The sequence below is a fragment of the Anabrus simplex genome, chromosome 6 (genome assembly GCF_040414725.1).
Source record: "Anabrus simplex isolate iqAnaSimp1 chromosome 6, ASM4041472v1, whole genome shotgun sequence".
NCBI lineage: Eukaryota > Metazoa > Arthropoda > Insecta > Orthoptera > Tettigoniidae > Anabrus > Anabrus simplex.
This window is the reverse complement of record NC_090270.1, coordinates 173,675,556-173,689,587: the sequence shown is the minus strand read 5'-3', so window position 1 is coordinate 173,689,587 and position 14,032 is coordinate 173,675,556. Positions and strand designations below refer to the sequence as shown.

Here is a 14,032-nt window from a genome sequence, read left to right as displayed (position 1 = left end):
CTCTTTGCCTCAGAGATTGAAGAGAGAATACGCGTTGCAACGTTGGAGGTTTCCTCACTAAATGGGTTTTCGTTGTATGATTTGTAATATTCATCTAGTAATACTGCTGTCTCTGCAGTTACCCCTTGGAGATAGTTTGTCCTACAGCCTTTTGGAATATATGTCCAAGAGCATAGATTCACAACCAACAAAACGTTCATATTCTTCAGGTACAGCTGGGATAATCCGAACTTTCTCATCCAACATGTCGGAAAACTTAGACCAATTAGCCTTTCTAAAGTTGTATCGTCGCCTGAAGCAAGTTTCTTGAGGTCTTATTACAGGAAGTAGCTGACACATTATTGGTCTATGTTGTGTTTTGGGGATCAGTGAGCACACAGATTTATGACAATGTTGTGCTATACTCTCGCTTACGAAGAGGAGGTCCGGATTAAATCCTCGTTGCCATCTTCCACAATTGAAGGATGGAAGTAGTTTGCTGATATGGATGAGAGATAGGTGGTTACTTTCAGCCCAGGAAAGAACAGCTTCTCCGTTTTCATCTTCATGTGTGTATCCCCACACATGGCTTTGACTATTGAAATCTCCTATTACCACAGATATCTTCTCTGAATAGAAATTTTTAGGTGGGGCAAAGGAGAATCTTTCTGAAGGAGGCTTATAGACGGAGGTGATTACACAATGGCCGAGTTCTAGGGAGATTATCTCAATGTTGTGGTTGTTTGTACAGTGGACACTCTCAACTAGGATCTCTGGTTTGATAAAAACGGCACTACCATGTTTAGGGTGTGATATTTCTGCAACTAACTTCAGTCCTGGTATACATGATCGATTCTGATGGTTATCTTTATGAGTTTCCTGAATGCATAAAACATTGCATTTCTGTTCTTGGCATAGTTCATATAGCAATTGTTGTTTTGGTGATGGCGTTTATTAGGTCCCATGATTGGATCTGTATATCTTTAGTTTAGTGCTTCGGGAATGCTGACGTTCAGTTCAGTAATGGAAATTTAATTCCAACTACCTTAGCAGGGGCACCACGAGCAGGAATCAGCTTGACCCCCAGTTATGGTATTGTAAATATGTTGTTACCATTGAATAAAAGACAGATGAATTTACAGATGGAAAGCTCCCTAACCTCGGTCGCCCTGTCCAGCTTCTGCCAGGTTGGGATGTTGATGGTATATCATCATTCATTTTTAGGCTATTGTTACAGTGGGGTCGCCACTCCCAAAGGCATTTTACAACTACTGCCAGCAATTATTCAGGCTGCCCCTTACATGGGGAACAGACGCCCTTGCAGATGCCCCTACCATGAGAAACAAATGCTGCTGATGAATAGTGTACTCATACTATTCCGAGTACTGGGCTGCCTCTTCCTCAATCTCCAACTGCTCCAATGTCCATCTTCTCCGCTGTAGATTCTGTTAATATCTTAACTCGTAACCCTGAGCTGGGACCCTTAGATGATACACACTGGGTCAGTAGGCAAGGGTGCCACTCCCTGGGCTGCCTCCGAAGATGGTCCCTACCTGCTACCTATCAATAGTGTGTGTGGTTTTTTTTAAATCAATAGGTACTTCACATGTTTCTTACATTCAATATCTTATGAAGGAAATCTGTTGAAGCTTCTTCTCAAATGCATTATAGCAATTTGAACTTAAGTAATTGGGTTAGAATGCTAACTGAAAGCAGATTAATACAAGTTGAGCAAACAGAAAAATAATAATCAGTAATCATTGTGTGACCTCAGCTACCATGTGCAGGCATTTTAATGTAACATCATCCAGGCTATCTGTGCATCAGTTTCAATGTTCTGTTTTACTCCTCTAGATGACAAGAGTAAATTGAATCCCTCTCGGATATCTATGGCAGAGTTTTAATTAATTTTGTTGAGTAAATACCAGATGAAAAATAGCACTTATTCGGTAAGAATGTAGTTGATACCCAATGTGTAGAAGGACAGCGTGACGTTGGTCCAAGTTGTTGTGTATATAAAACTGTATTCTCAGTACAACATCCCCTTTTTCCTAGGACTTAAACATATTCACCAATGCTATAATCCTTGTTTTGTGAACCTGAAGGTTTTGAAATTCTAAGTCAGTGTGAACATACTTTTACTCTTCTATTTCAATATCAAGCTGGTAAATTTTTATTTTTACAGCGCTATGAGAAACCCATTTTGAGGGAAGACAGTCACATGGATCTTTATAGACGTAACAAGAAACTATTTGACAATCGCCAGTTGTATGCATTTCGTGAACTATATCGCTGGCGAGATAAAACTGCACGAGAAGAAGATGAGAGTACAGGGTATGTGGATAACTGCTTTTGTGTCTTAGTCCCTGTAGTGCATTTTTTCGATTTATGTCATTTACAGAATGAAGTGTTGCTTTTGTGTAAACCATTGTTACTTTTAGTTGCATAGTGAATGAAAGGAGAATAATAAAACTTAGTTTTCCACGTATTCAATACTTAACAAGCAATGCAAAATTAGGATCTCATTCTTATTTTATTGCCTGTGTTTGACAATCTTGTGTGCGTAAGCAGGGCTTAGGACAAATGTGGACACTCAAACCTTGTATATAGATGAGTAGTGATTTCTCCCAAGCTATGTAAGTGAGCTTGTTAACATATCTGTAACAGGGAAAATTTACGTAAGAATATGCTAAATGATGTAATATCGGAACGTAACGTTAAAGGATCAACATTTACCCGTTCTACTCCTGCCTGCGTTTCTGCTAGTGCTCTCAGCTGATTGACGACTGCCTGTCGTTCTACTAGCACTCCTTGTGTCGTATATGTGACTTCGTAATCGCGGGGCGTTGGGAGGGGAAGTAGCAGAGGGCGGCATCATAACAAATGGCGTGGTTCGTGGTGGGGAATATTCAGAAGTAGTGTAGGAGGGGGTGTTTGTTCTCGTGGATTGACTCTTTATCTTTTCCAGAATGAAAATTTTGTTCTGTCGAATTTGAATGTTTGTATTAACTTCGGTATTTGTTGAATTGAAGGGTTTTTAATTTCTATTTCGTCATTCAAGTTTTTATGTCTGTTGAAGTGTTTGTCTAAGTAGATATATATGTTCTCCAGTTCATTCATCAATTTTCCTTTTTCAATCTTTCTAATTATTTTTAAATCTCTTTCTATAGTAGTAAAATGGTGTCCTTTTTCTTGCATACGACTACTCATAGCAGCATATTTATTATGTTTAGCAGCATTTACATGTTTTAGGTATCTAGTTATAAAACTTCTCCCAGTTAGGCCAACGTAAGAAAATCCGCATTCAGAGCGAGTGAGCTTATAGATTCCTGAACATTTGTATTGGTTATTGTGTGAATCTACAATATTATGATTGAAAAAATATTTCTATTTGTATTTTGTGTTTTAAATGAAATATTAATTTGTCATTTTTTAATCGGATTCATGATTTGATGTACTGTTGGATTAGTGAATGTAAATGTTGTGCAAACTTTGGTTTTGTAGTTTTGAACAGAATAAGGTTAGTGGCCAGTTTCACTTTCACTCTATTGATTATTTTATTGACAAAATCTATTTTGTAGCCATTAACAGATGCTAAGTCTTTTATGAATTTAAGTTCCTTCTTTAAACTATTATCATTGAGTGGCATTTTAAAGACTAAAGAAAGCGGCTTGTTACTGTGGTTTTGGATGTAGGGAATCTTTTTTTGAAGTTATCGGGACGTAAGATGGCTTTCTATAAATTTGAAGGTCAACTTTATTTTCTGTTCATGTTATTGTAATATCCAAAAAGTTTAACGATTGATTTTTTTTTTTCCTCCTTAGTAAATTTTACTCTTTGGTTGAGGTTATTTAGGAAGTTTAAAATATTATCACTGTCATTATGTTTGTTGTCTATTATAACAAAGGTATCGGCTACATATCTCAACCTCAAACACAGCCTTTTTATGCTTGTTTTTATTTTCCTATGCTCCAAACAGCCGCGGTTCTGCCTTTAGGTCACATGGTCACGTGCCCCTCCACCGATTAAAACTATTATAAAAATGAGAACAACATTATGCACGATTAGTGTCACGACCATCTTCAGTGAGTTCAAGAGGCTATGATTCACCATGGTTGTTCTTGTTCTAGCAGCGCTGGACTAAACTAGGCAACATAGTAAAGGTCTAATCCTGGATGGGACCGACTCGTTCTTATACCTGAACATCATCCCCTCGTTCTGTGAGCTGTGTGAGGTGAAGGGGGTTATGGCAAATTCCATGGACCCAGTCACAGTATTTCTACGACGTGACACTTCAGCGCTAGTTCGTATTTTGAACTTACTTCTCCTACAGCCTAATAGATAGCACCCAGCTACTTTCTTGTCGGCATATGTATTATTAAGGCGCGCAAAAGTAGTGTTTGTAGCAAACATGTGCTTACCTTGTACGTCGGTTAGATTAATCGTGTCCATCGGTGTCGATGTTCATTGTAAGTCTGAAAAGTGTGTGAAGATTAGTGTGATGTATCTGAGTGTATTCCTGTGCGAGCATAAGTGTTTTTAAAATGAATCAAGTGAGCTACTTACAAATAAATTCTCTTAATTACGAAAGCAGATTATTAGCTAAAGAAATGGGCCGACCAAGACAAGAGTTTAGCATAAATCAAGTGTTCAAAGATAAAAATAGAACCTACAATCACAGTTTTATATGCAAGAAATAAAAAGGTAAGATTAATTTAATTGATTTGATTCCTAGTGTTCCTAATATGTTGAGCGTGCCCCACCCATTTTTATCATCACGAGCCACCACTGGCTCCAAATGATCCATGTAAATATTGGCTAATATTCCGGATGTGGGGTCTCCCATCCCCAGACACATCTGTTTGTAAATTTGATTGTTAAATGTGAAATAATTATTGTTTAAAACAAAATTTAATAGATTTATAAATTCTTCTATTTTGCATGTACTTAATTTGCCCTGTTTGGTCAGATTGGATTTGATGATTTCAATGGTTTCTTTAATAGGTATGTTCGGATAAATATTGGTTATATTATAGGGACACATCCTGTGATGTGATTGTAAGCTAAAACTGTTTAATTTTTCACAAAATTCAATTGAACTACTGATCATGGAATCACTGTTAAATTTAAAAACTGGTGCAAGAATTTTGAGATTTTATAAGTGGGACTACCTCTACTATTGATTATAGGTATAACAGGTATGTTTGCTTTATGGACTTTAGGTAGAGCTTTAGCCGTTGGTAATTTAGGATTCATATTAATAATTTTTTTGTACTCTTGTTCATTAAGTAGAAAAATGGAATTTTCAAGTATATTCTTTAAATTCCTCTGAATTTTATTTATAGAGTCTTTGTTAGTTGCTACATAATTATTATCTGAAAAAATGCTTCTGTTTTGTTAATGTAATCGTATTTGTTTAAAAGAACTGTGATTTCACCTTTGTCATCTTCAGTTACATTGTTATCATTAATTTTGATTCTGAAATTATTGGTCTGTTTAGATAGAGTATGATCTGAGTTGTTAATTAATTCTTCAACTAAGGTAGGAAGCTTCTTTTTGATTTCATACCTAGTATCATTTTGTGAATCTACTGCTACTTGTCCTATATTAGATTCTGATTCTGCTATTTTAGTTATCAAGTCTTCCATTATGTGTGGGTTAGGCCAATTGAATTTAGCTCCTTTATTGAGTAAGCTTATTTCACTTTCAGTGAAAGTAGTGCTTGATAACTTTATCGTGATAGGTCTATCTTTTAAAACTGGAGTGGATTTTTTTATTCTTGTAGTTTGATCCCTAGGGTTTAATTTAATCTCATTCACATGTATAAGTTTCTTTTCTAGAGTCCTTTGTTTCTTATCTAGTATGTCAACAAGCTTCTCAATAGTAAATAGTTGGATTGAACCCCATTCCAAAGGGGATAATTGCTGAGAAATTTCTAAATGTGTGCGATACAGTTGTAGGTTTAAAAACGATTATTTTCTATAGTGCATTTTGATTTCATCTCTCAGCCATATATCATTTACCTTGTTTTGTAAGTGTACTATGTTTTGTGTTGACAAATTACAACTTTGTGCAGACTTTAAAAATGTTGGTACAAGTTTGTCTTTTAAATATTTCTTCAAAAACCATATATCCTTTGAGATCTTACCTATTTTAACCTTGAGATTTATAAATCTGTTCTGAATGTTTACCTTAGCCTGGTTGGCCATTACATTGCAAGAGACTATTCTCATTTTTTCCCTATTAAAAATCTATTAAAAGGAGAATAATAAAACTTAGTTTCCCGCCTATTCAATACTTAACAAGCAATGCAAAATTAGGATCTCAGCCTTATTTTATTGCCTAATTATCAAAACATGGTACATGTTTCGTTCATTACATCTTCAGCCATAATGTCTTTACAAGGTTGATTGGTAACATTGATCTAGGATTTATATATATGATTTGTCGTTAACGAACATGTTAATAACAATCTTTAAGAAACGTTATTAAATATAATCTTTTCAACCCAACTGTTTACTAGTGAGAAGCTTGTTGACATACTAGATAAGAAACAAAAGACTCTAGAAAACAAATACATTTGAATGAGAGTGAATTAAAAGTTAGAAGTAACAGACATGAAAGTAGGAAGAATGATTGCTGGTACAAACAGGTGGGAACAATGGCAGGAGGATACTCGGAATGAGGCGATAAAGGCTAATTTAGGAATGAACTCGATGGATGAAGCTGTACGCATACCGGCTTTGGTGGTGGGGTCATGTGAGGCGAATGGAGGAGGATAATAGGAAAAACTTAAAACGGTCCACCTTTTCAATACAAAAAGTTATATTTTATTTATAACATGTATTTGTACTTGGAACTAGTTTCGACGCTGTGTTTGCGTCATCATCAGCCAAAATGGGAAACAGGCAAGCATGTAGGCATTTATGTTACACAAAGCGTTACATTAAACAATACACATCTTACAAGGAGATAAAAACAGGGACGAATATAGGAAACAAATGAATCGTTGAGAAAACAAAAGTTATACAAATTAAAAATAACCTTAACCACACATCTTGCAGTGCGAAAGTGTTCTTCTTGAATGATTCCTGAATGTAAAACACACGCGCACACATTTCTGAGGAGCCAGCAGGCAGGACAAAGTAAAGTGAAACCTTAAGAGTTCTTCTGAGAAGAGTTCATCATTTTTCTATGTTCCGACTAACTAATGAAGTCTCCCTTGAGTTCCTGATAAACATATACAACAGGAAATTCTCCTTCACTCTCCACACTAGCTATAAAGAACAACGGTAAAATTTTAAATATTGCGCAGAGACGTGAAAGCATGATTTTGAACATGATACAACTCCTTCAGATAACCCAGTTTTTACACAAGGTGTTACATTAATTAATACACGTCTTATGAGGAGATAAAAACAGGGACGAATGTGGAAACACATGCATCGTTGAGAAAGCAAAGTTATACGTATTAAAAATAAGCTTAACCACACAACTTGCAGTGCGAAAATATTTGCCTTGAATGATTCCTGAATACAAAACGCACGCGCACACACTTCTAAAGAGCCAGCAGGCAGGAAAAAGTAAGGTGAAACCTTGAGAGTTCTTCTGAGAAGAGTTCATCATTCTTTCTATGATCTGACTAACTAATGAAGTCTCCCTTGAGTTCCTGATAAACATACACAACAGGAAAATTAAACAATACACATCTTACAAGGAGATAAAAAACAGGGAAAGTTATACATATTAAAAATAACCTTAACCACATATCTTGTAGTGCGAAAATATTCGTCTTGAATGATTCCTGAATACAAAACACACGCGCATACATTTCTGAAGAGCCAGGAGGCAGGAAAAAGTAAAGTGAAACCTTAAGAGTTCTTCTGAGAAGAGTTCATCATTTTTTCTATGTTCCGACTAACTAATGAAGTCTCCCTTGAGTTCCTGATAAACATACACAACAGGAAATTCTTCTTCACTCTCAACAATAGCTATAAAGATCAACGGTAAATTTCATTTTAAATATTGTGTAGAGACGTGAAAGCATGATCTTGAATATAATATAACTCCTTCATTTAACCCAATTTTTTACACAAGGTGTTATATTAAACAATCCACATCTTACGAGGAGATAAAAACAGGGACGAATGTAGAAACAAATGCATTTTTGAGAAAGCAAAAATTATACATATTAAAATAAGCTTAACCACACAACTTGCAGTGCGAAAATATTTGTCTTGAATGAATCCTGAATACAAGATGCACGCACACACTTTCTAAAGAGCCAGCAGGCAGGAAAAGGTAAGGTGAAACCTTAAGAGTTCTTCTGAGAAGAGTTCATCATTCTTTCTATGTTCCAACTAACTAAAGAAGTCTCCCTTGAGTTCCTGATAAACATACACAACAGGAAATTCTCTTTAACTCTCAACAATAGCTATAAAAGAGCAACGGTAAATTGTATTTTAAATACTGTGCAGAGATGTGGAAGCATGATCTTGAACATGATATAACTTCTTCATTTAACCACCTTTGAAAATTTCTCTCTATATTACATAGCTTCATTAACAACCATTCTGTAGATGCACAAATTAATCTTGTAATCTTCATAGGTCCGGTATTCAGCTTGACAAGAATATAAAATAGGTATTAAGGAATACATTGTTGAGAGTTTGGAGGTTGACTGTGCCAGTATTGGTGGTGTATTGTTGCAGCGTTACGTGTAGGGTGGGGGCAGGTTTCTATGATGTTTATTGCGGGACATAAGGCGCTAAAGCTATGGCGCGAGATGAAGAGGAACAGAGCGTGTTGGATAGTTTAGGTCTGGGCAGCGGCCGTTGTTGGATTAGGAGGGGAGAGGGGAGGAGGGGTGGAAGGGGGGGAAGTATGGAGGGTGATGTGGTGAAAGTGTGTGGCGTGACAAAGTATTATGCATGATTTGAAAGACAGATCTGTTTTTCGGGATATTCATGTTTTTGAAAAATTCAATGAGAAAGTCGAATAGGATCTTTGGTTTCTCTGAGATATCATTTAAGTTTAGGTTGGGATTGAAATATTGGTCTAAATGAATATAGAGGTTTTCAGTGACGTCTAGGAAAGAACCTTTGTTTAGAATATCTAATACTTCAAGATCTTGATTTATTTCAGTAAAGTTGTGCTTAAATTCTTTTATATGTAGGCCGACCGCGGAAAAACGGTTGTGTTTTATGGCATTGACATGTTCTGCATATCTGATTTTAAAGCTGCGTCCTGTTTGCCCTAGGTAAGAACTTTTGCAGTCTTGGCAAGAAAACTATCCAACACGCTCTGTTCCTCTTCATCTCGCGCCATAGCTTTAGCGCCTTATGTCCCGCAATAAACATCATAGAAACCTGCCCCCACCCTACACGTAACGCTGCAACAATACACCACCAATACTGGCACAGTCAACCTCCAAACTCTCAACAATGTATTCCTTAATACCTATTTTATATTCTTGTCAAGCTGAATACCGGACCTATGAAGATTACAAGATTAATTTGTGCATCTACAGAATGGTTGTTAATGAAGCTATGTAATATAGAGAGAAATTTTCAAAGGTGGTTAAATGAAGAAGTTATATCATGTTCAAGATCATGCTTCCACATCTCTGCACAGTATTTAAAATACAATTTACCGTTGCTCTTTTATAGCTATTGTTGAGAGTTAAAGAGAATTTCCTGTTGTGTATGTTTATCAGGAACTCAAGGGAGACTTCTTTAGTTAGTTGGAACATAGAAAGAATGATGAACTCTTCTCAGAAGAACTCTTAAGGTTTCACCTTACCTTTTCCTGCCTGCTGGCTCTTTAGAAAGTGTGTGCGTGCATCTTGTATTCAGGATTCATTCAAGACAAATATTTTCGCACTGCAAGTTGTGTGGTTAAGCTTATTTTAATATGTATAATTTTTGCTTTCTCAAAAATGCATTTGTTTCTACATTCGTCCCTGTTTTTATCTCCTCGTAAGATGTGGATTGTTTAATATAACACCTTGTGTAAAAAATTGGGTTAAATGAAGGAGTTATATTATATTCAAGATCATGCTTTCACGTCTCTACACAATATTTAAAATGAAATTTACCGTTGATCTTTATAGCTATTGTTGAGAGTGAAGAAGAATTTCCTGTTGTGTATGTTTATCAGGAACTCAAGGGAGACTTCATTAGTTAGTCGGAACATAGAAAAAATGATGAACTCTTCTCAGAAGAACTCTTAAGGTTTCACTTTACTTTTTCCTGCCTGCTGGCTCTTTAGAAGTGTGTGCGCGTGCGTTTTGTATTCAGGAATCATTCAAGGCAAATATTTTCGCACTGCAAGTTGTGTGGTTAAGCTTATTTTTAATATGTATAACTTTGCTTTCTCAACGATGCATGTGTTTCCACATTCGTCCCTGTTTTTATCTCCTCGTAAGACGTGTATTAATTAATGTAACACCTTGTGTAAAAACTGGGTTATCTGAAGGAGTTGTATCATGTTCAAAATCATGCTTTCACGTCTCTGCGCAATATTTAAAATTTTACCGTTGTTCTTTATAGCTAGTGTGGAGAGTGAAGGAGAATTTCCTGTTGTATATGTTTATCAGGAACTCAAGGGAGACTTCATTAGTTAGTCGGAACATAGAAAAATGATGAACTCTTCTCAGAAGAACTCTTAAGGTTTCACTTTACTTTGTCCTGCCTGCTGGCTCCTCAGAAATGTGTGCGCGTGTGTTTTACATTCAGGAATCATTCAAGAAGAACACTTTCGCACTGCAAGATGTGTGGTTAAGGTTATTTTTAATTTGTATAACTTTTGTTTTCTCAACGATTCATTTGTTTCCTATATTCGTCCCTGTTTTTATCTCCTTGTAAGATGTGTATTGTTTAATGTAACGCCTTGTGTAACATAAATGCCTACATGCTTGCCTGTTTCCCATTTTGGCTGATGATGACGCAAACACAGCGTCGAAACTAGTTCCAAGTACAAATACATGTTATAAATAAAATATAACTTTTTGTATTGAAAAGGTGGACCGTTTTAAGTTTTTCCTATCATCCTTCTCAGTTCAATACGGACAAAAAATGAAATTCTTAGGTTTAAATGGAGGAGGATAGGTTACCTACGAGAATAATGGACTCTGCTATGGAGGGTAAGAGAAGTAGAGGGAGACCAAGACGACGATGGTTAGACTAGGTTTCTAACGATTTGAAGATAAGAGGTATAGAACTAAATGAGGCCACAACACTAGTTACAAATCGAGGATTGTGGCAACGTTTAGTAAATTCTCAGAGGCTTGCAGACTGAACGCTGAAAGGCATAACAGTCTATAATGATAATGTATGTATGTTCTAATATTAAAAACTCTGATGTCTATTAGTTGGTCTAGGTATAACTACATTTCACAATCTATTAAAACTGCTAACCGACTTAAAAAATTTTTTTTTGTTTGAACATAAAAACATTTTGTTAAAATCTGGCAGAAACTTTTTCACATGTTGTACCATTTAGAAATGAAACTGTGATACACTCTCAAAACAAATGAGATTAGGGATAATTATTATTTTGTTCGTCCACAAAACGTCCGACCCGATGCGCCGTTATAGGTTATGATACTGCAACTCTTTAAAAAAAATTTAATTAGAACTTGTTGAAATCACATTTTGCTGTTGTCTTATCTAGTGTTTGACAATCTTGTGTGCGTAAGGAGGACCTAGGTCAAATGGGGACACTCAAACTTTGTAGATAGATAAGAAGTGATTTCTCCCAAGCAATGTAAGTGAGCTTGTTGACATATCTGTAACAGGGAAAATTTACATAAGAATATGCTAATGATGTAATATCGGAACGTAACGTTGAAGGATCAACACTTACCCCTTCTACTCCTGCCTACGTTTCTGCTAGTGCTCTCAGCTGTTTGACGACTGCCTGTTGTTCTACTAGCACTCCTTGTGTTGTATATGTGGCTACGTAATCGCGGGGCGTTGGGAGAGGAAGTAGCAGAGGGCGGCGTAATAACGAATGGCGTGGTTCGTGGTGGGGAATATTCAGAAGTAGTGTAGGAGGGGGTGTTTGTTCTCGTGGATTGACTCTTCATCTTTTCCGGAATAAAAATGTTTGAAAATTTTGATCTGTCGAATTTGAATGTTTGTATTAACTTCGATATTTGTTCAATTAAAGGGTTTTTATTTCTATTTCGTCATTCAATTTTTTATCTCTGTTGAAGTGTTTGTCTGAGTGGATATATACACTATGTGTTCAAAAGTATCCGGACACCCCCAACAACGTTTTCCATCTTAGGTGCATTGTGCTGCCACCTACTGCCAGGTACTCCATATCAGCGACCTCAGTAGTCATTAGATATCGTAAGAGGGCAGAATGGGGCGCTCCGCGGAACTTAAGGACTTCGAACGTGGTCAGCTGATTGCGCATCACTTGTGTCAGAACTCTGTACGGGAGATTTCCACACCTTGATTTATGAATTTCATTTTCCGTATTGACATTTACCAATCTTCATAAAAGGAAAGAAAAATTCCACCTAATCAATACATTTATTTTCTTGTAAAGTATTACAATCTAGGACCGGTTTCCACCCTTCATAGGTCATCCTCAGCTATATCAGAATCACATTTGCATTTCTATCTTATACCTCTGAAAGACCTTCATGATATATTGTTTCATAATTTTCAGTGAAAACGTATCTTAAAAACTTACAAATTTCTAAGCTTTGTGTTAAAATTAAAAATTAAAATTACAAAACTTTGTCTATTATATACATGCCCTTGGGCTGACAGAATGCATCCTTGGGTTGATTAAGCATCTATCTTAGGTATTGTTGCTTATTCTGTTGAATCGAATCCCTTTTATACTTATGTACAATCGTGAATAGACTATCAGTAAAATTTGATAAATAAAGCTTGCGTAATAATTATAATAAAATATCATGTTACATCTTTATACCTTATTGCTGGAGTGATATTATTTTAGGCAAAATATAAATGCGTGTTGACCTCTATAAAATATTTTTACATAAACACACTAATGTATTTTAAAGTCTAATCATTGTACTTTAAAGTCTAAAATACTTATTGCTTGGATCTTGCGTTGTTATGTGGTAAAATATTATAACAATTTTTCTTATATAACATCAGATATTGATAATGTTTAAATATGCCGTGTGTGGTTGGCTTTTAAATCTAATGATTAAATGTCAGTTCCTTCTTGCATAAAATTACAAGTTTCATATTATGTTGATTATGTATTGTATAAAACATAAATGTCTATTAAATTGAATGCTTATCATTTACTACAGAAGTTTTAAAAACACTTGAATGTCCAGTAATATAGTCAGTGTGTTTAGTGACACTGAAACGTGTTGGCCTTGATTCTTGCGTTATATTTCATAATTTGCCTTTTTTTATATATGCCGAATGTTGATCTTTATAGGTTCCATTTGTAAATAACAGCACTTTCCTATAATTGTGAAATGGATCAATATAAGCTTGATACGTGTTAAATTATGGAATATATGTGTGATTCAATTCTGGCCTAACTTCTGGAGTTTTCTCCCATCAAATGCCGTAAGACTGTGGTGGTTCCTTTCCCTTTTTTAAGGCTGGTAAAGTCTGTAAGCCAAAATGAATGAAGTGAGTTAGATTTCAATAGAAGTGTAATATTGTGTGAATTTGTAAAGCCTAAATTAATTTACTTACTGCTGGATGTTTGAAATACAAGTTTCTTGGCCGTTTGACGAGTAATGTACCTCGTACTGATGGTTCTAGTGTTGTCTGTTGTGAGAGGGGCGGAGGGATAAGTAGGGGAGGTTGTTACGTGTGTATGGGCGGAGTCACTGAGGTTCGCTGTCTGCGCCGTAGCTTGTGTATGACGTCGTCTGTTGACTAATTTGACGTGGTCGTTTTTTAAGATAGGAATGATTTTATTGAACAAAATATTAGTTTTTTTTTTCAGATAACTCATTTATGTTATAATTAGGATTTGCATACTGATCTAGTGTTATATATAATTCTTCACTTATATTAAGCAAAGGACCTTTAGGTTCTAC

At 35.7% G+C, this 14,032-nt stretch overlaps 1 protein-coding gene across 1 annotated transcript in view; it reads left to right on the top strand.

Annotated features, from left to right (window-relative positions):
• Rrp6 (exosome component Rrp6) overlaps nucleotides 1–14,032 on the top strand; it is a 189,046-nt gene that overhangs the window by 75,328 nt on the left and 99,686 nt on the right. The window contains exon 10 of the mRNA XM_067149157.2: nucleotides 2,165–2,313. Coding sequence (XP_067005258.2) covers nucleotides 2,165–2,313 — 149 coding nt within the window. The remainder of the gene's footprint in view (nucleotides 1–2,164; nucleotides 2,314–14,032) is intronic.